Here is a 20,591-nt window from a genome sequence, read left to right on the forward strand (position 1 = left end):
ACTCACGGCGGTGTAGGGTGAAGATCTGAATCGGAGACGAAAGAGTCCTTATTACGCGAGTCAAAGCAACGCACTAAGATATTTTCGGTCAACCGGCAGGAACATATATGATAATATTATTAAGCTGGTCGAAACGAGAAATTGATCTCATTACTAAATGCATCTAATCTTTAAAAAAATTGTAAATTCTTAAAAAGAATTTAAATCTTATAATTTTATGAATCCTTTAGAATCTCAATTACAAAAATCCTAATCATAACAGTCTTTTAAAAAAATAAAAAATAATTAAGTTCTTACGAGTTTTGTATGTCAAACAATCTTTTAAATTTTTTCTGATAAAAAAAATCTTTTAATTGTTTTAATTAAATAGACCCCTAAAATACGAAATTTAAATAAAATGGAAAATAATAAAAATTAAATTTGCTATTTTTAACAAGGGACTAAATTAGTTAATAACATAAGATAAATTAAAATTCAGCCTTTACAAGCAAACGACACGCCTTCAGTTCTTCATTCACTGCCGCGTTCCATTTCGTTTCGTTTCGTTTCGTTTCCCGCCCGTCAATGGCAGACAACAACAAACGCCGGCGAAAGGATCCAATCGGCGACGAGCTGCCCTTCAAGAACAAGCTGAAATCCGACGCATTGATTCTCGAAACCCTAAAAAACTTCTCCACCGCATCCTCGTCCTCCTCAGTCTCCCAAACCCTAACACTCCAGGACCTGACACTCCCGTTCCGGTGCCGCGAGGTGGCGGACCTGTCCCTCTCCTCGGTGCAGTCCAACATTGAGTCCCTCATCCTGAAGATCGCGCACTCCATCATCTCGGGCCAGGGCTTCTCCTTTGACGTGCCGTCGCGCTCCGCCACCAACCAGCTCTACGTGGCGGAGCTGGACCGCATCGTGCTGAAGGAAAAGTCCTCCCAACGCCCCTTCGCCAACATATCTACCGTGCGCAAGTCCGCCATCACCGCCCGCATCATTCAGCTCATTCACCAGCTCTGCCTCAAAGGCATCCACGTCACCAAGCGTGACCTCTTCTACACCGACGTCAAACTCTTTCAAGACCAGGTATCATCTATCTCTAGTTATAGCATCCCACTTTTCTTTCCAATCAATAAATGGTTTCATGTCGAGTTTTTAGGAGAAAGTATAATACGGAAAAATTTGATGTGCTTCTCCAAGAGCTACTTTTAGCTTATGCAAAGACTAATTTGTAGAATTTCTTATCTAAAGGATGATTTTTAATTCATGTATAAACCGATTTTAATTTGTGAAGAATCTTATTTCATTTTCCGTCTTTTTTTCTCTCTCTCCTAAAAGCACTTATAGATAAGTTTGTTCAAACGTATCCTGATTCTTTTAGGTTAGTTAGCAATTTGCTTAACTCTGTCATGTCTAGCAACTGACTGTGTGGATCAACTGCTACTAGCCTGTTTCAATTTAACTGGTGGTATAAAATGTTATTAAACACAATTGTGTTAAACATTCAAAGAGAGAATTTTGCTGCATATAGTGGTCTCTGTCATTAGTAGATTGCCATCCACAATGGTATCTGCAGTCTCTACAAAAAGAAGTTTTTAAATAGTTGCTTGATAATCTGTCTAACAAGTGGTTGAAATCTATGTTTCATGACTATAATGCTTGTTAGAAAGATTACAAAGTAATTGTATAATAACAGAGTTATAATGTCAGACTGTATGACAAGTTTGGGTATTTAGAAAATGCAGGGATGAAAAGTGGAGCCTTTTTATAATCGGGGATAGAAAGCAACAACTGGCAATTTAATAGAAGCAAAAAATATAGTAACTCACAAATAAATAATCATTTAGCATTTTTTCTAATGATATTCTTTTAAAAAAAAAACAATTCTACATTTTTTTGTTAATCAGATCCAATCCGATGCTGTTCTGGATGATGTTTCGTGCATGCTGGGATGCACTAGGTCCAGCCTCAACGTTGTAGCTGCAGAGAAAGGGGTGGTGGTTGGGAGGTTGATTTTCAGTGACAATGGGGATATGATTGATTGCACTAAAATGGGGATGGGAGGGAAGGCAATTCCACCGAATATTGATCGAGTTGGGGATATGCAGAGCGATGCTTTGTTCATTCTGTTGGTGGAGAAGGATGCTGCTTATATGAGGTTGGCTGAGGATAGGTTCTACAACCGCTTTCCTTGTATAATTGTAACTGCAAAGGGCCAGCCAGATGTTGCCACTAGGCTGTTCTTGAGGAAGATGAAGACAGAGTTGAAGCTTCCGGTGCTGGCTCTGGTTGACAGTGATCCTTACGGGTTGAAGATTCTGTCGGTTTATGGGTGTGGGTCAAAGAACATGTCCTATGACAGTGCCAACTTGACCACCCCTGATATCAAGTGGCTTGGGGTTAGGCCTAGTGATTTGGACAAGTACAAGATACCTGAGCAATGTAGGTTGCCAATGACGGAGCAGGATATTAAGACTGGGAAGGACATGCTGGAGGAGGATTTTGTCAAGAAGAATCCAGGTTGGGTTGAGGAATTGACTTTGATGGTCAAAACTAAGCAGAAGGCTGAAATACAGGCTTTAAGTACCTTCGGTTTTCAATATCTTTCAGAAGTTTATTTGCCCTTGAAGTTGCAGCAGAAGGACTGGCTGTAACCTGTGAGTAATGTAATATCTAAGAATTAGAGTGGTCGTTATGCTATTGCTATGCCACTACTTGTCCCAACTGCTTAGTCATGTTGTAGCATTTCCACCCAATTTATACTGGAACTTGGATGAGTTTTGAAGTATCCTTCATTGAAAAGTTGTTTAAAAATTATGTGAACAGTCTATGTTTTTTCAGACTGCGTTTATAATTTTATATTACTGTTTTCTTCTTGTTCTTGCATCAGTTAACAGAGAACCGGATTTATTGAACTAGAAAACTCAAACTACTTTTGAAATGCTGAGTTTTGCTCGAGCTAGCTCCAAATTGAACTGGAAACATTATAGGCTTCTTGCAATTGTGTCCGACCAGTACAAGGTTGTAATATATTAATATCTAAGGATTGAAATGGTGGCTCTACTTGTCCCAACAGTTAGGTCATGCTGTAGCATCTCCATCCAATTTACAGTTGGAGCATGGGTGAATTTTAAGTATCCTAAATTGTTCCAATGTAAATTTATGGTCTATGTTTTTCCTCATTGAGTTTATAATTTTCTGTTGTATTGCTTTCTTGTTCTTCCATCAGAAAACGGCTTAAAACTTGAGTGCTTTATAATTTATGAAGTTGTTACAAATTTATCTTATGAGTGTTATTTAATTTATTTTTTTTATCAGAAAAAATGAAATTAAATATGAGTGTGTGTGAGTGAGTGAGTGTTATTTAATATTTAATGGTCAAAGCTGTAACATCATTAACTTGTTATTTTTTTAGTATTTTGTAATATTGAGAAGAACTTAAATGTTATATTTGGCTTACAAAATTCATTTTATAATCATTTAAAAATTTAAGAACTAGTGGGAAATGATTATATAATTTTGTTAGAATTTTTTTAAAAAAATATATTTTTGGAAAAGTATATTTGTTTTTAAATTAAGTGGATCAATCTATTTAATTCATAGACTTGTGGTGAGTCGATTTGGACCAACACTTTTAGGAGGTAATTTCTTCGGCAATTGCTTCCTACACCCGTTCAATTGTGACTGGCACCCGATATACTTTTAAAAACCCTAAAATGCTCTTGTCTTCTTCACTTATGAAAACATTGAATGGTGAAGAAGAGGAAGTTCATGAATGTGTGAAGCTTTGCTTTGAGCTGCAAAAGAGGAGGTTGTGCTTCGTTCATTGTTGCTAAGTTGAGTGTAAGCTTCGTTTGCCAAGTTAATGAGGTAAGTAATCCATTTTCGTTCGTTTCTGGTTTTTTCTCGAGCTCAGCTGGTCCTGGATATCGGAATCCAGAATTCTATTTTTTGGCCTACGGATTAATATCCGGAAGTCAAAATTTTCAATACGGATATTAATAGCCGGAACTGCTTGTTGCTTCTGGACGCTGATATCCGTAGTTCATCATTGCCTTACGGATGAAAATATTCGGAACTAGTTTATGCAATCTGGATATATATATCCGGAAGCTAACTGTTGATATTTTTTTGGTTATGGATTAATTTATCCGGAAGTTAAGTGTTCATTTTTTTCAACAGCCGAATGGATACAACAGAGTCATACATGGGAGTTTTAGGGGAGATTGATGTGTGGGATGGATTAGATGATGTTGATCTGGAGCAGTCAACAAGTTATAACGCATTAGATAATGAACACAGGGCACATGAATGTAGTGAGACATTTTCTACAAATGAGGTATGGTCAATGTTGGGTTGTGAATGTTTTTTTTATGAATTATTTTTAAATTTGGCATATGTTATTGTAGGTATTTTGTGATCGAGATGAGCTGTTAGAATGGGCGAGAAGTGTTGGCTATAGTTATGGGTTTGTCATTGTTATATTAAGGTCAGATACATGGACGGGCCAACGAGGAAGGATGACCTATGTATTGTTAGGTTGTGAGAGAGGAGGTAAATACAGACGGTATAAAAAATAAGTAGATGTCAGTCGAACTGGAAGTAGGAAGTGTGAGTGTCCTTTCAGATTGCGAGGCAAACCATTCAAAGGTGGTCAAGGGTGGATGGTTGAATTAATTTGTGGTTCTCACAATCATGACTTGGCAGAGACAATGGTGGGTCATCCGTATGCTGGAAGGTTAAGTATAGAGGAAAAGGTTATGGTTGAGGATATGAGTAAAACTGCGGTGAAGCCAAGAAATATTTTACTAACCATGAAAGAGAGAAATGAGAAGAATGTGACACGATTAAGCAGGTTTATAATGCAATCACTGTTCACCGAAGATCACAACGAGGTCACAGAACAGAAATGCAGCAACTGATGTTGTTACTGGAGCGAGACAGGTACGTGCATTGGTGTAGGTGTGATGAGGTCTCTAATATTTTGCAAGATATATTTTGGACATACCCAGATTCAGTAAAATTGGTGAACTCATTTAATATTGTCATATTAATGGATAATACATACAAGACGAACAAGTATAGGATGTCGTTACTTGAGGTTGTTGGGATTACGTCTACAGGTTTGACTTTCTCCGTTGCATTTTGTTTACTAGCAGCAGAAAAGGAAAATAATTTTTTTTTGGCCCTTGACAGACTTAAAGGGTTGTTTTTTAGAGTTGATTCATGCCCTAGGGTGGTGGTATGTGATAGAGATGTTGCCTTAATGAATGCAATTAGAATGGTGTTTCCTGAATCTTACAATTTGCTTTGTCGGTTTCACATTGATAAAAATGTGAAAGCAAAATGTAAAATGTTGGTGCATCTAAGAGAGGCATGAAATCAAGTAATGGAAGTGTGGGGATCTGTTGTGGATTGTGATATTGTTGAGGCCTTTGAAGATCGTGTCAATGCTCTTCGAGTTGTCTGTTCTCCATGGCCTATATTTGTTGATTATGTGATGGATACATGGTTATGTCCACATAAAGAAAAAATTTTCAAGGCATGGATAGATAAGGTGATGCACTTAGGAAACACAACAAGTAACAGAGTTGAGGCGGCACACTGGAGCCTAAAGAGAGTTCTTCATAATTCGATGGGGGATTTATGTTTCTGCTGGGATTCCATCAATAAGATGATTATTTTACAACATAATGCAATCAAAGCTTCATTCCAAAAGAGTTTGCATGTGGTTGGACATCGGTTTAAGGTTACAGCTTACAAAAAGTTGTTAGGTTTTGTGTCTAAATATGCTTTGAACTTTATTTCGGAAGAGCTTGATAGGGTTAAATTAGTGGGGTTTGATAAAAGTAGGTGTGGATGTAGTCTTACATGTACTCATGGTCTTCCTTGTGCGTGTCAATTGGCTTCATTTGGTGTTGGTAGCATACCACTTAAATCAGTACATGTGATGTGAACTCGTTTAAGCTTTGAAGACATTGCAACTGAACAATCTTCATATGAGTTGTCAATTGATAAAGAGTTTGAGGTCATCGCGAAGCGGTTTAAAGAGTTGGATGTTGCAGGTAAGGTTAACATCAAAAGTAAATTGCAGGATATTGCCTTTCCAGAGAAGACATCTATTTACGCACCAGATCATAAGGTGAAAACAAAAGGTGTTGTAAAGATGTCTCGTCCTACCAAATTCATGAGATCAACTAAGCGAGTCCCTTCTTATTTTGAACATGTGGATTTCTTACACTCACAACATGATAGTTGTGCGAGCAAAAAATCTAATGAAGAAAGCTTACCAGAAATCGTACCAGCAAAAGGTATTCCTTTCCTTGATCAGTTCCTTGTAGGGTATCATCCATATATTGTTGATGTTGTTGACGTTAAGGCTGATGGCCATTGTGGCTACCGTGTTGTTGCTGCCCAATTGGGAATAGGAGAGGAGTCATGGGCTGTTGTTCGAATGAATTTGTTAAAAGAACTAAGTGAATGGAGACAAAAATATGTTCAACTCTTTGGTGGTGATGATAGATATGAATACTTGAAGAAGTCACTTCTAGTGGAACACATGTCTATGGTACCAACCACTAACACCATTTCATTTTTACATTGCATTTCTTTATTTAACTTTGTTTCTCAATTGTACTTGCAGGCAGGAACAGATAAGTGGATGACAATTTCAGACATGGGATATGTTATTGCAAATCGGTATAATGTTATTCTTGTTTCTTTGTCCATGTTACAATCATTGAGTATTTTTCCTTTAAGAACCCAAGCACCAAGTAACTTCCGTCATCACCGAATCATTGCAATTGGACATGTCCACGAAAATCATTTTGTGCAGGTATAAACTAAATCAATCAAGATTTATGTGGTAAATCAAGATTTGTGTACCTTATATTTATTACCTTTATAGGTCAAGCTCAAAGATGGTTGTCCAATTCCACCTACGGATATATTGTGGGCATCACATCGTTATCCGGCGGCCCAAACTTGGTCAACATACTACACTAGCCGGATACAAGTTTATACCCAACTAATGTCCATTAGACGATATTTGTAATCATAACATTTGTAATAGCATAATTTAGGTTTATGGATGTTTAGTACATTTGAAGTTGTCCTACACACAATGTTGAATTCAGTGAAGTGCCTGCGGATATTAATATCCAGAACTGAATATGTTGTCTACGGATAAAAATATCCGGAAGTTTGTGCCTACGGATAAAAATATCCGGAAGTCACATTTGTGCCTACGAATAAAAATATCCGGAAGCCACATTTGTGCCTACGGATAAAAATATTCGGAAGTGTGTGAATTGTCTATGGATAAAAATATGCGTAAGCCAGTGAGGTGTGTACTAAAATAGAAGTAACGTGAAGCAAAAACCGATAAGGTTCATATTGAAACATATAGATAAGGTTCAAATACATTGTCATGGATAAAAATATTACATAAAAAGAAAATCGTAATACATCTGACATAAAAAGAAATCCTAATCAATCATTCCTACGTGCATGTCTCCTGACATAAACAGCTCTTTCATCAGTCGTTCCTCGTGCTAACATAATGGCTGCTTGTATGCCTTCCCAAACAGGGCTGCCCTCCACGACATCGCCATGATCAAGTAATGGTTGCAATGTCTCTGTAATTCTACGACAAATACCCTACAAGCATGAATGACATACTATTAGAAAAAAATAATACAAATTAATATGTTAACAAGGTTAGAAGCATACCAGAGCAGGATGTGACTCCTCAGGATGACTTGGCACTGCTTCGTGATCACGTGCATCTGAGGGTACCGGTACAGGACGGTCATCCTCATCCGTATTAATCACATATGGATGTGATACAGCCCTAAACCAAGCCATGTACTCTTGAATGCAAGCGTCAGGATGAGGTGCTATGGCATAGTCATGACATAATCATTGAAATGTAACCATCGACGGTCCATTTCATTTGTATCCGGATGACCATGTCCAAGTACAGATGGGTTGCGAGGGATGATCTGTGTATAGCCATACTGACGCAGAACACGTTCTGGCATGTGCAACTGTGTCCAATTTCCAAGCCTCAAATAACCACGGAATAAGGAAATCCACTCGAATGGACGTTCTTCCCTATGCTCGTTGTATGGACAAAATCGAATGGAAGTTGGTGTCAATGTATCCAACTGTGATCGGACAACAACAATTGAAGTACCTTTTTCAGCATCATACAACCTACACCGAGGTTGGTCTTCAGAATACAATGCTTGCATACGTCTCATCCCTATAGACGGGAAGTGCTCATAAATCCACCCCTGCAGCAATGTCGCATAACCAGCTAGTTGCTTAGTGTTTGCATAACTACAATCTCCTAGCTGCTCATACATGTGAGTTAGGGCAGCTGCTGCCCAAGAATATCCCCCGGTAAGCCTCAAATCAACAAAAAATCCAAGATAAAAGACACTAACTGATGTAGCACTCTTGTCCGCAAAAATAGTGCAACCGACAAGGTGAAGTAAGTATGCTCTGGCAGCCACAGTCCACTGCCTCCTTGAGCATGCGTCTCCATACACATCTCTTAGCCAACTCAAGCGCACATGAGCTCCCCGACAGTGTCTTGTTTCTTCAGATGCAAGTGCACGATCAACACGAAGGGATTCTACCAATAAATCAGTTGCCGAGTCTGAATCTAAGGTTTCCTGCGTGTAAAATTGACCGACAATGGGTAAATGCAACAAATTTGACACATCATCAAGAGTGATGGTCATCTCCCCAACTGGTAAGTGAAAACTGTTTGTCTCTACATGCCACCTCTCTACAAAAGCACACAACAGTCCTCGGTCTTAACTCTCATAACTAGCATGAAGCAAACCACCTAAGCCAAACAATTCTACAGCAGCTTGTATGCGTTCATGAGGTTCTCCTAATTTATTTATCTTCCTCCCATGTGAAACCACCTTTAACTCACCACGATCCTACAATAATCAACATATATCATCAATAAATAGATACATACTAAATTCAAAAAAAATTATCTTTCGTTACTTACCAAACCATTCCACAACTGTCTGGCTACATGATGTTCATAATTAACGAGTAAGGACTTATCCAATGGCCCTCCTGGATAGCCTTCATCATCCACTTCAACTTCTTCTTGTTCAATACAATCTTCAAACTATTCATTTAGAATTGACGTACTTGGGCCACCCCGTTTTCTTCTCACTGATGCAGTTGGTCGCACACGGTCCAAATTAGAACTTCCTCCACCTCTAGTCCTTACCATCTAACATTCAATCCAACATATATAAAAATTTATAACACATATAGCATAAAAGAACATATAAATTAATCCATACAAGCAAAACAACAACACTAATACGAATATTAATATCCGCAAGACAACAACAAATTTTGGATAAAAATATCCACAACACATAACCCTATTATGGATAAAAATATCCGCAACCCTAAACTATATTCCGGATAAAAATATCCGTAAGTCAAAACACACTTACGGATAAAAATATCCGGACTCAAAACTCATTTACGGATAAAAATATCCGGAACTCAATTCTCCCTTACGGATAAAAATATCCGCAACTTTCAAAACTCACTTACGGATAAAAATATCCACAACTCTTAAAACTCACTTACGGTTAAAAATATTCGGAAGCATGACGTACCTTCGACTTCTGGTGCTCTGCCTGTGATAATGAAGGTCACGATGGCTGCAGAAGAATGGAGAAGAAGGTGGCTCACGGTGGTTGGACAACAAGGTTGCTCACGGTGGCTGGACAACACAGTGGTTGACGGTGGCTGCGGCACTGCTTCAGGCACAATGGAATGGAAGAAGAGAAGAATAGGGTTGGTGCAGGAAATTGGGTGCATATCATAATTATACTTTTCAGAATTTTATTAAGGGTATATTTGTCTTTTACTAATAGGTGATTGGGTGCAAGTTAGAATGTGTTGGGTGCAGGGAGAATGTGCCAATTTCTTCTTACACCATATCAATTCTAACCTTTAACCTATCATTTTTCTAAATTTTCAAAATTATCCTTATTCCGGATTTAAAAATTTAAAATAGTAAATATAATTCAAAAATAAAAAAATACATTTCGAATAAAAAAAATCCAAAATACAAAATTAAAAATACATTCTAGATAAAAATTTCTGGAATTCAAAAGTGTGTTTTGGATATTTAAATTCGAAATATTTTCGGATAAAAGGTTCTGAAAAGTTATTTTTATTTACACCTCCTTTTATTTAAGGTTATTTTCGTCATTTTAGAGCGATATTTTTATCATTTTAATAAGAGGTTGGGTGCATGTTAGAATTGATACGATGCAGGTAGCAACAGAGAGATGGGTCATGTTGGATTGACTTGTTCACTAAGTGGATTAAGGTGAGTTAAACCCAACACTTTTAGGACTCACAAAGAGGTGGTCATGTTGGATTGACTTGTTTATTACGTAGAATAATGTGAGTTAAACCCAACAAGTTGCACTAACCTGTTTTGATAATTATATTAAAAAAACTATAAAACAGTAACATTTCAATAAAATAAATAGCAATTAAATTATATAATATACCTACTTAAATTATTAAATAAAATAATTACTACTTATATATATATTATGATAATATAATTGAAAAAATTAGGGCAAACCCTTCTATTTGCTATAGTTTTATCCTGACAATAATAAAATAATGATTTATTAATAGATTGTGTAACATCTCTAAAAAAATTTCATAGGGTCAAACTCAAAAGAAAGTCTATGTAGTAGCTACTTTTAACATAAGCTTAACATTTACAAACATATAATATACATATTGTTTGTCTATAAGAGGAAGAAGAAAGCAACACCCAAAACTTTCACTCCTATGTTCTTCCAAACATAACTCCAAATCCTATACTTTAGTCATCACATAGACAATAATTACACAATGGCAAACTACCAAAATAATATATAAGAAATCTAAAATTTTAATTCATGCGATCTAATGTTGAACGACATAGTCACCAATGGTCTTTCAGTTCTCCACATCAGATGAACATGTATACATATCACACATGGATTCACCAAGAAATATCTATGAACACCTTCCAAAATACATGTTTTAAGCATCTTCCGATATATTTAACACATGGTTTATTTTATCACCTTAGGTATAAAACCTTAACTACATGGATAAGGGTGAGTTTAAAGTATATCCTTGCCAGACCTTAACATGTATTCTGATTCACTCTTTCAAACTCCAATTTGTGATTCAAAAATACAATAAATTCCCTTTTAGCTTCTCAGAACTATATGTCTTAATTTACTTGACTTAAACCACGATTAAAACTAAGGAATCTTTGTTACAACATAGATATTTGCTTAATATCTATAAGCATTTATTGTTCACACATCATCTCATATTTGTGACCTCAAAATCACACCTCATACATAAATATGTCATTTCTTGCATGTACACACATTATATGTATGAGGTGTGATTTTGAAATATCCTCCTATTTCAAAATCACTGGGACCTTTATTTCAAAGTTAAGAAATAAATTTACACATGTCTCAAGACTCTATAGAGGTTTAGGCAGACAAGGAGATATTTTAATTTGAATAAGACAAATGTTTCGAACTTAACATGATAATGGAAAACGTCAAACACGCACGCAACTGATGTTGCTCAGATTCCTACATACTTAATGGTAACATTAGAAGTACATGAAGATGAAATTTTCAATTATACATACAATTAGAACGTCATGCACATATACAACTAATGTCCTTCAGATTTTTTTAATTTATTAGAGAATATAAGATGCATTTATTAGAGAATATAAGATGCAAAAATATGATTGGTGTTCTCTAATTTAAACCCAAACCCAAATCCAACATGTAACTCACAACCTTCAAACTTAATATGCAAGGAGTACCTTCAAACTTAATATGCAATGAGTGATCATGCCACAAAGATCACTAGCAAAGATTTTTTTTAAAAATTTGCTAATTAGTTAAGACTGAACTAAGATAACTTTCCTGTCTCAAAATTACCTGGTAAGTAAAAAGATGTCCGCAACTATAGACTTTAACTATGATTATGTTTAATATAGATAAACATGTCTTACAAATCATTAATAAAATATAGTTTATTAAGAAACTCCATGTTAATTTATACACAATTTAAAACATTAATTATATTTTTTAGTTATTGTTTCAACACTGACTCTTAAATAAAATATAAAGATAAAGGAAAAAAGTTTAAAAATTATTTTTTAAACACTCCAATAAAAACATTTTTAAGAAAATAACGTGCGTATATAATAATAATAATAATAATATACAACGTGCGTAAAATTATTAAAATTATTTATGAACATAATTTTTTTATAAAATTTAATAATATTTTTACTTTAAATATTATGATAAATTTTTTATTTTTATTTTTTACTATCCTAATAAAAACACGTAATGTATTTCTCATAGTGTATATAAAAAATACATATTTAATTATTTTATAATAGAGTTATATTTAAATATTTATAATTAACTTACATAAATATTTATCAAACAAAATAATTTTTATTAAATTAAAATGTACAGCTCATGTATTTCTCCTAATATTATAACAATATATACAAATATTCTCATCTTTTTAAAAGAAATTATATAAATATGTTATAATTTATAAATTTATCATATATTAATTAAAAAATTATTATAAATTTATCGTATAATAATATTATATTAAAAATATCTAAAAAAATATGGATAGTAATAATAATAATAACAACAAGGGAATTGGAACCAAAACATCCTTATATTTTTGTGTTCAAACTAATCCATTGTAACTCGTGGATTTGGCCAAGAGTACTTTCGAGGGGTAGATCGGGAATTGAACCTCTTTGTAATGTTCTGGAACCTACACCACCCCTCGCCTCTCACTTCCGAACCCTAACCAAGCCAAACCAATCCAAACCTCTTCCCCTCTCCAAATCACGTCTCCTTCGCACCATACCGATTATTCGTTTCGTTCATACCTTTCCCTAATTTGATTATTCTCGATTTTCATCGAAGCGAAACAATTAATATTAGCTAACACATATTTGTTCTCAATTTTTGATGCCGATAAAATATGCCGCCGAAGCAGTCCAAAGCTGATTTAGCGAAGAAGCAGAAGGTTGTAGAGGACAAAACCTTCGGTCTCAAGAACAAAAATAAGAGCAAAAATGTTCAGAAGTATGTCCAGAACCTTAAGCAATCAGTGCAGCCCAGGGTCGATCCCGCCAAAGTCGATGCCAAGGTACGTATATATATTATCTCTGTTTTTTTGTTAGTTATAAATTTTATGATTGGTTTGTAATTGTTAGGTAAGTAAAATAATTGATTGTTTGTGATGGTGATGACAGAAAAAGAAGGAGGAAGAGAAGGCCAAGGAGAAGGAACTAAATGATTTGTTCAAAATCGCTGTTACTCAGCCTAAAGTGCCAGTTGGTAATGAACTAATCATTTTATATGTACCATTTTTCCTGTTATAACTTTTTTTTATTAGTGTTGATGGAAGTGGAAGCTAATATATCTGAGTTTGCTTTGGTCAGGTGTTGATCCCAAGTCTATATTGTGTGAGTTTTTTAAAGTGGGGCAGTGTGCCAAAGGCTTCAAGTGCAAGTTTTCGCATGATTTGAATGTTCAGAGGAAAGGGGAAAAGATTGATATTTACAGTGATAAGCGTGACGAGGGTATTGCATTTAGTTAGTTCAATGATGATAATTGTTTTTTAGGTGTTGTTTTGGTTTTGATTGAAGTTTTTATTTTTCTAATTTTTTTGGTTTGTGTCGTGTTGTCAGACACAATGGAGGACTGGGATCAAGAGACCTTGGAGAAGGTGGTGGAGTCGAAGAAAGATGACTATAATCATAATAAACCAACTGACATTGTATGTTTTATTTGATTTGTTGGACATGGAATCTTAACTGTTACATTTATTTGTTTGGTATTCATTTTCTCTTTCTGTGGTTAATTGTGGTTTTAGTTGATTGTGGGGCTTCTATTGAATGTTTGGTGGTATTGCATTATTTTCAAATTGTTTTTGTAGTTTGGCTTGTGCTACTCGAAATGACTGCTGTCTGTTGTTTGTCTGATATCTCCAGGTATGCAAACACTTTTTGGATGCGGTAGAGAAGAAGCAATATGGTTGGTTTTGGGTCTGCCCCAATGGTGGTAGGAATTGCCATTATAGACATGCTCTTCCACCTGGTTATGTTTTGAAATCCCAAATGAAGGCTTTGTTAGAGGAAGAAGCTAACAAGATATCAATCGAGGAGGATATTGAAAATCAGGTGAATTTTTTTGTCCTTCTTGTTAGAAGCTATGTCATAATATTTTATCAGGTTATCTAACAAAATATCACATGGTATAGCGTGCCAAAGTGAAAACTACGACTCCTATGACTCCTGATTTATTCTATGAATGGAAGAAGAAGAAGATAGAAGAAAGAGATGCCAATTTAGCTGCACAGCAAGCAGAGAGGGCTAAGAATGACCGTATGAGGTACATCATTATCCATTCCTATTGTTCACATGTGAATGTATGTATATGGCCCCCACCTCTTAATAAAAAATGGTGAAAAACTGTGGGATGTGCATGTTGTTATGAAGGTGGACACTCTTTTTACCTTCCCTCCTGCTAATCTGGCTACATTATTTTCTCCTCCAATGCAGTGGTCGGGAGCTATTTTTGTCAAATGCTAGCTTGTTTGTGGACGATGCAGAAGCATATGAAAAATACCAGAGAGAGCCAGATAATGATCAAACTGAACAGAATGTAAGTTTTTTTATTCTTGTCTCTCTTGTCCACATCTCCACATTTGATTTAGTATGTTCAAATTCTGATAACCAACCTGGTAAGTGCAAATCTGAGATAAATGCTGCTAGTGATTTCCATTCACATAAAAAGCTGCTGTGTGCGACCATAATTACTGGAATGTTGTGCTTTGCCTTTTGTTCAAAATAAAACTTTCACAGTTGCCAACATTTTAAGAAGTTATGGCCAATTTGGCTGCTACTGAATTGTTGTAGTTGGGATGAGTGAATGGCAGTATCTGTAATGGGACTATGAGTGCCACTGTAATCTATAATCATGATATACTTTCTCATTTTATAAATCTAAATAAATTTAAGTGATTACCTTTTTAGTTATATTCACCTGTGTATTGTTAAGCTTTGCTTTAAAATTCTTTGGGATGTTGGTTACATATTCGGGTGTGGTCTAGCTGCTGCTGCTCTCCACCCTATTTGATGTGATCTAGGATTTACCCTGAATGAGTTGAAATTTGAATTGTAGAGGAAACTTGAGGAAAAAAATTGAAACTTGATTCCTAAGTCAACTTGTTTCACTTTATTTTCTTTAAACCAAGCAAGTTTTTTTTTAAATTTCAATAATTTTCTTTCCTCTCCATCGAAACCTAAATGAAGTTAAGATTAGGGTACATTTAGATGGGTTTTAGAAGAAAATGCACTTATATGATATAACCTTTTTATGTAGTTTTTCTTTGCTTAACTAATGTAAATATTTTTAGCTTTTGATTTCAGAAGAACACTAGAACAACTAATTTTTATTGTGAAGTTTTAGAATATGTTTTTGAATTTAAAAACATTTTTTCCACCAAATAACGTGAATGGCCGCTAAGACCTCTAAGTTGAAGTATTGAATGTTAACAATCCTTGGGTAATTTGACGATCTTTTAATTAGTGTCAAGTTGGTCTTAGTGCAACTTAGTGACTCGATGCCCGAGTATGAGTACCTTGTCAACCTTCAAACCCCTGATTTAAGGTGGTGATTCTCCTCTCAATATTGGCTTTTAGGAGTTTGCTTTCCCCATTATGATGTTTTGAGCTAAAAAATTTGCATGGAGTTCAGGGTAGCAGTACCAAATTGTTTTCTGAGTTAATTTTGTTTGATTCTTCACTACATTTTAGAAATAAACTCTCGTGGTTTGTAAAGTAGTTAGAATGTGAATTGCCATATTATCTTGAAGGGCTTGGACTTTGTTTGTTTGTATTGACTGCACAACTTGTGCTTGTTTCTGAAAGCCCATTCTTGTAATGGGATATAATGTACCTGTAACAAGTTCCAAAAAATACAAAATTGAAGTTCTTTGTGCTTTACCTGCTTGCACCTGGGTTTCTAATGTGGTTGGCCTTTGAAGTACTATTGCGCCTTTATTACTGCTTGCACCTTGGTTGCGGGTGTGGTTGGCCTTTATAGTAACTAGCAGAAACACAGGCACTGCTGCACTTGTGTGTTCATATTTTCTATACACTATTTTATTTTAACAATTTAAAATTTAATGTTAATTTTATATATTTTAAAAATAAATATACATATTATTACTACTAGTGGGAAAGAGGCATTCTGTTTGTAATGTGTTATGCTGTTGAAAGAAGTTAGTGATTTGTAGGGCGTTGTGCTGTTGATATGACTGCCGTTACTTTTAGCATATTAATAGTTTGTTTAGATATTTTTTTTTCTAATTTCAATAGCACCCACATTACTCTATATATCACTCACATATTTCAATAGCATTATGCACCACAAACTACCTACTACTTTCTCTGGAACCAACATCATTAATTTTATTAATTATAGACGCATACGGTGTCTCTTTCTTACTAGTAATAATAATGTGTATATTTTATTTTAAAAATACATAAAATTAAAATTAATATTAACATTAAATTTTAACTCAATAAATTAAGATAGTGTATAGAAAATACTGACACCCAACTGCAGCAGTGTTATGTTATTGCTAGTTACTATGAAGTATATGCAGTTATGTTTTGGTGGATTTAGCCGTTTATCTCCGCTACTTTTCCATTACTATTACTCAACATATTTTCTTTTCTTTTTCAGTCGATTTAATTTCTCAAATCAGTGGTTACCCTTCATTGTGGGTTTTGTGCGTTAGTGTGGGTATTAAGGTAGTCGTTACCGGGAAAAGTTTTGTTTAGGAACTGAGTTCATTTTTGTGGTCATTTACTGTTATGTACAACTGGGTCAGCAGAATATACAACAAATGATTAGTTGCTGTTGTGATTTAATTTTAAGAGTCAAACAGGAAAATGATTTGTGTACACAGAGAACAGTTATAAAAACCCTCTTTTATTAATTGTTGTAGATTTATTATACTATGTTTCAAGAGGAAATATTGGCCTGTAGCACCACCGCTTACATTTCTTCCTCTATTCAACGTACAGTTAAAATGTGTGCTTTAAGTATTAAATATGGTATCCTTTTTAACATCAGCTGTATCTTTCGTTTTTCTAATTGTTGGGTTCAACTTCAGGGTAATGGGAACGCTGCTCAAGATGGTCCAAGCACCTCAGCTGGTGCTGATAGTGAAGCTCTTGATGACATAGATGATGATGAGGACGAGTTGGACTTGGATGAGTTAAATGAATTGGAAGCAAGCTTAGCCAAGACATCAATCCAAATAAAGGAAACGGGAGCTGAAGCCTAGTCCTGAGAATCAGTCATAATCTTCATGTGACATTTTTGTGTCTCTGCTGAACAATTGAGCATTACCTCTAGCCTCTCGCTCTCCTTGCTTTCAGGGAAGGTTTTTGAATGAAGGCTGTGGTGATAATGAAATTACTATCAGCAGCATCGCTTTTGGTATGAATAATGGCAGTTTGATATAATCCAGTTTCTTGTTTTATTAGATCTCCCCCATTGGACCTTCAACAGACATTTTTTGTTGTTTGAGACGGGTAGACTTGTGTACGTAGACTGTAACTGATTTGTACATGAGTTTCCTCTATGTTGAGAAGGGGTCTTCAATTGTTCTCGTGCATGTGATTTTCTTGAAGCCATCAAAGCATAAAATGGTACTTGTTGTGTTATGGATGTTTTAGCTAGATACTTCAGGTTAGGTATGCTTTAGTTTTTGAATTGGAGTTTAGTTTTCTTACCTTGTTTTTGGATTATCTGAAATCGTCTAAATTGGAAGTTTTATAATTTAAGTATTAAGGAAGGTTATGCGTATCTTGTTGGAAAAAACACTAGATGATGATGTGCTTCAAAAAATTGCTTTTGTTTTTTCAGTACTTTCTTTTCTTCTCAACATGAAGTGATCAAGTATTTTGTAGCGTACGTATTTAGTGGTGGGAACAAATGCTACATATTTGTTACTTATTCTGTTTAAAAAATTCGTCGAATTACCTATTCCACTATTTGTTGGTATCTGTTAAAATGTTATTTACAAATTATTTTATACTTGGATGCATATTCCTTGAATTTTTTTTTAAATTTTTGTTTGAATAAGATTATTAAAAAGATTTATTCTTTAATATACATTCAATTGATTATTGTATTCTAAATAATATTTTAGATAAAATTGTATTCTAAGATATTGATACAAATAAAATTAGTTATTTTAAAAATTAAATTCAAATAATGAAAATAGAAATTTTAAAATTTAAGTAGTTTTGAAATAATTTTAGTTTAGTAAGTTTAAATTGAAAACATAATTTCTATAAATTAACGATTAACAGATATTGGCCTGGATAGATATGAAGTGGTGGAATTTCTTACGAGTCAAAAGGCGGAATGACATTCTTAATTTTTTAAAATATATAATAAATTATATGATCCCCATATTTTTCTTTATTCTTCATATTCTTCCATCTTAATTAAAAATATAATAAAATTATAAGAAAACCCAAAAATGTATTGACTCGTTCAGGTGAAATTAGTTCAGAAATTTGATTAAGCTTGAATTTTTGTTATATTTGAATTTTTTGTTATATGTTATTTTGAGTAGCTGATAAAAAAAAAGTTATTTTGAGTAATTAGAAGTGACTTTAGAATAAGGAATTACAGGGAAAAGAAACTATTTATATTTTTTTTACAGAATCTCAGAATAAATTATATATAAATGTGACTTGGTAACACTATCTTGATTTCTATGGATGAATTATGTTCTTGATTTCTAGGATGAATTATGTTTTGTTTAAAAATAATTTAAATGTTTGAAAATTATGATAATATTTTGAGTTTAAGTTGGGTATAATTTGGTGTTTGAGTAAATAGATATTAAATTTGATCTACTTTGAATTCAATACATTTGTTGAGATGTTGATATAATGGTTACATTATGCATTTGAAAGAAAATATATATTGAGTTTGAATGATTGAAATTGGTGAAAAATAATATTTGAGCAAATTATGGTTGTAATGATTATTTTTTATTTTTTTTTAAATTGTATTTTTAAAGTGATTTTGAATAAAACTTTAGAAAACATATTTGGTTATGTTGCATGAAATTAATTTTATGATACTTTTTCTCAAGCAAAAATAGAGTAGAAACTCAACCTTTGTTGTTGGTTCTATTTTTTGCTAAAACAAAAGATTTTCAAACAAGCAAAAAATAGAATTGTAGCTTAACCTTTGTTCTTTGCTAGATGTTTGCTCAAACAAGAAAATTCCCGCTCAAGTGAGGCAAAACGAAAATATATTCTCTCAAGTCGATTTTTTTTTCTTTTTAAGGGATTTAATGTGAATATTAAATAAAAATGTAAATAAAATATTAATTTGTATATTTAATTAATTTATGATTTTGTTTAAATAAATATGTTGTATGAAAATTATTATTGAGAATGATAAGAATTGTATGAATTTGGGGTCACAAATATAAGATGATATGTGAACCATTATTTGAGTGGTGTATTAAATAAAGACATCATGTTATACAAGACATCCTCATCCTTTACTGATTGTCTAAGTCACATAACTAAGATATCATGTGGTGAGAATTAAATGAAAGTTCTTGCACAATGCGACATAAGTAAATGTCCGACTCAAGTTGTAATGAACTTACCTTGATCCATTACTTTAGGTTCACTTATTAATTGAAGTCTTGATTTGGATCAAATGTTAGTTTTTGGTAGGACATACTTTTGGAAGATGTAAGTAGATATTTCATTTGTTGAAAATCATTTTATGTATAAATCCATGTGTGGTTTATATGATTTTTGTGTGTTTGATGGAATTTATTCTTTTGTGCATTGATGATTGTTGAAAATTCATATCAATAGCTTACCATGTATGTGCTTTTTATGTGATATGCTATACCTTTTACACGAGCGAATACAAGTACAAGTGCAAAACAATATTTAAAAGAGTTTAGAGATCTATTTTGGATTCCCTTTTTGTATTAATTTGTTATGTTTAATTTGTTTTGAAATACTAAATGTTTTCTATAGTCAATCTTTTGGGGTTATAATAAAGATGATTGTTTTGTTGGAAAAATCAGAACTAATTTTTTCTTTTTGGTGTAGATACAAAGTTAACACTTGCGGAAGTAATAAGCAAATAATAGATAATAGAGCAAATAGAATAATGACACAGAGTTTTTAATGTGTTTCTCAACTTGAGAAGTATAACCCACAGGACCTAGTCCAGAAAATGTCTTCACTATGAAAGTAGAATTACAATATTTGTTTCTCTGTGTGTGAGGATAACACTTAATCTCACCCAATAAGGATGGAATACAAAGTCTCTCTAACATCTCACTAGGATTTATAATTTCACACTATGGTGGATATCTATTATCTCATTTACTAT

General features: G+C 33.9%; 4 protein-coding genes across 4 annotated transcripts; 3 read left to right on the forward strand and 1 right to left on the reverse strand.

Annotated features, from left to right (window-relative positions):
• Positions 1 to 454: 454 nt before the first annotated feature.
• Positions 455 to 2,861, forward strand: LOC137829575 (DNA topoisomerase 6 subunit A). The gene is made up of 2 exons (XM_068636405.1): positions 455 to 1,071; positions 1,893 to 2,861. Exons 1-2 carry the CDS (start codon positions 565 to 567, stop codon positions 2,637 to 2,639), a joined length of 1,254 nt encoding a protein of 417 aa, XP_068492506.1. The 5' UTR covers positions 455 to 564; the 3' UTR covers positions 2,640 to 2,861.
• A 2,513-nt stretch (positions 2,862 to 5,374) lies between these two features.
• LOC137829346 (uncharacterized) lies at positions 5,375 to 7,039 on the forward strand. Its single transcript, XM_068636155.1, has 4 exons — positions 5,375 to 5,838; positions 5,953 to 6,553; positions 6,629 to 6,820; positions 6,893 to 7,039. Exons 1-4 carry the CDS (start codon positions 5,375 to 5,377, stop codon positions 7,037 to 7,039), a joined length of 1,404 nt encoding a protein of 467 aa, XP_068492256.1.
• An 844-nt stretch (positions 7,040 to 7,883) lies between these two features.
• LOC137829347 (protein MAIN-LIKE 1-like) lies at positions 7,884 to 8,735 on the reverse strand. The gene has a single exon (XM_068636156.1). It carries the CDS (start codon positions 8,733 to 8,735, stop codon positions 7,884 to 7,886), a length of 852 nt encoding a protein of 283 aa, XP_068492257.1.
• Positions 8,736 to 12,772: 4,037 nt separating this feature from the next.
• LOC137829577 (zinc finger CCCH domain-containing protein 11) lies at positions 12,773 to 17,869 on the forward strand. The gene is made up of 8 exons (XM_068636406.1): positions 12,773 to 13,272; positions 13,379 to 13,463; positions 13,568 to 13,708; positions 13,817 to 13,905; positions 14,120 to 14,308; positions 14,389 to 14,519; positions 14,690 to 14,792; positions 17,314 to 17,869. Exons 1-8 carry the CDS (start codon positions 13,105 to 13,107, stop codon positions 17,485 to 17,487), a joined length of 1,080 nt encoding a protein of 359 aa, XP_068492507.1. The 5' UTR covers positions 12,773 to 13,104; the 3' UTR covers positions 17,488 to 17,869.
• The last annotated feature ends 2,722 nt before the right edge of the window (positions 17,870 to 20,591 follow it).

The sequence above is a fragment of the Phaseolus vulgaris genome, chromosome 7 (assembly GCF_000499845.2).
Source record: "Phaseolus vulgaris cultivar G19833 chromosome 7, P. vulgaris v2.0, whole genome shotgun sequence".
Classification (NCBI taxonomy): domain Eukaryota; kingdom Viridiplantae; phylum Streptophyta; class Magnoliopsida; order Fabales; family Fabaceae; genus Phaseolus; species Phaseolus vulgaris.